Genomic DNA, 1,286 nt, shown 5'->3' with positions numbered 1-1,286 from the left:
CCAATGTGTTGGCTCTGAGAGGAGGTTAATTCCTGAGTAGATGTGCTGAGTGTTGGGAGTTTCTGGAATGAATTTGTCATCGAGGCCTGTGTGGTGGCAGGTGTAGATCCTTGAGTGGTTATTCCTGTTGTGTGTGCTGTGTCTACAGAGGTGCTTTCTGTGGAGGGTGTCGGGAATAAGCTCTCTGATGTACTGGGAGGTGAGCTGCTCACATTAGGAGCCTGTGAGGTGGTTGTTGCATCAGGAGAAGGTGGTATCTGGGAACCTGTCTCTGTCTGAATTTGGCCACTTCTGGTCACCTCTGAGTTTGTGGTAGTTAGAGGTTGGCTGCTGGTCCCCATGCTTCCAGTGGGTTGGCTCTGAGGAAGGGTTATCAATTCCTGAGTAGAGAGGCTGAGTGTTGACACTGTTGACATTTTCTGGGATGAACTGTTTGGTGAGACCTGTGTGGTGGCAGGTGTAGAACCCTGAGTAGTTATTGCCCTTGTGTACGCTGTGGCCATAGAGGTGCTTTCTGTGGAGGATGGAGGTGAGCTGCTCATGCTGGAAGCATATGAAGTGGTTTTTACATCAGGAGACTGTGTTATCTGGGATCCTGTGTGTGTCAGAATTTGATCATTTGAGGAGCCTGAAAGAGTTGATGTGGTCACTGCTGTGGGTGTGGTGGTTTGAGGTTGGCTGCTGGTCTCCATGGTTTCAGTGTGTTGGCTCTGAGGAAGGGTTGACAATTTCTGAGTTGAGGTGATGGATGTTGACACTGTTGACATTTTCTGGGATGAAGTTGTCATCGAGGCCAGTGTGGTGGCAGGTGTAGATCCTTGAGTGGTTATTCCTGTTGTGTGTGCTGTGTCTACGGAAATGTTCTCTGTGGTGGGTGTTGGGGATAACCTGTCTGATGTACTGGGAGGTGAGCTGCTCACACTTGGAGCATGTGAGGTGGTTGTTGCATCAGGAGAGGGTTGTATCTGGGAACCTGTCTGTGTCTGATTTTGGCCACTTGTGGTCACCTCTTTGGTTGTGGTAATTTGAGAGTGGCTGCTGGTCTCCAGGATTCCAGTGTGTTGGCTCTGAGGAAGGGTTGTCAGTTCCTGAGTAGAGAGGCTGGGTGTTGACCCTGTTGACAGTTTCTGTGGTAAAGATGTGGTTGAGACTTTTGTGACGGTCGTTGTAGAGTTCTGAGTAATCCTCGGAGCTGTGGTCCCTGGAGCAGAGTCTGTCGATGTTGAGGTGAGCACTTCTGTGGTAGTTAGGGATGTGTTGCTGACAGCAGAAGCAGATGGGTTGGT

The 1,286-nt window shown here is 49.9% G+C and overlaps 1 protein-coding gene across 1 annotated transcript in view; it reads right to left on the bottom strand.

Annotated features, from left to right (window-relative positions):
• The window catches only part of LOC116086267 (mucin-4-like), a gene marked incomplete at its 5' end in the record, with an annotated part of 2,161 nt that extends 890 nt beyond the window's left edge, over window positions 1-1,271 (bottom strand). Inside the window, one exon of the mRNA XM_031364603.1 lies at window positions 14-1,271. Within this exon, the coding sequence (XP_031220463.1) occupies window positions 14-1,271 (1,258 nt within the window). The remainder of the gene's footprint in view (window positions 1-13) is intronic.
• Between the last annotated feature and the right edge of the window lie 15 nt (window positions 1,272-1,286).

This window comes from Mastomys coucha, unplaced genomic scaffold, assembly GCF_008632895.1.
Source record: "Mastomys coucha isolate ucsf_1 unplaced genomic scaffold, UCSF_Mcou_1 pScaffold12, whole genome shotgun sequence".
In the NCBI taxonomy this organism is placed as follows: Eukaryota; Metazoa; Chordata; class Mammalia; order Rodentia; family Muridae; genus Mastomys; species Mastomys coucha.
Note: the sequence above shows the minus strand (reverse complement) of the source record. Positions and strands in the feature narration are given on the sequence as shown.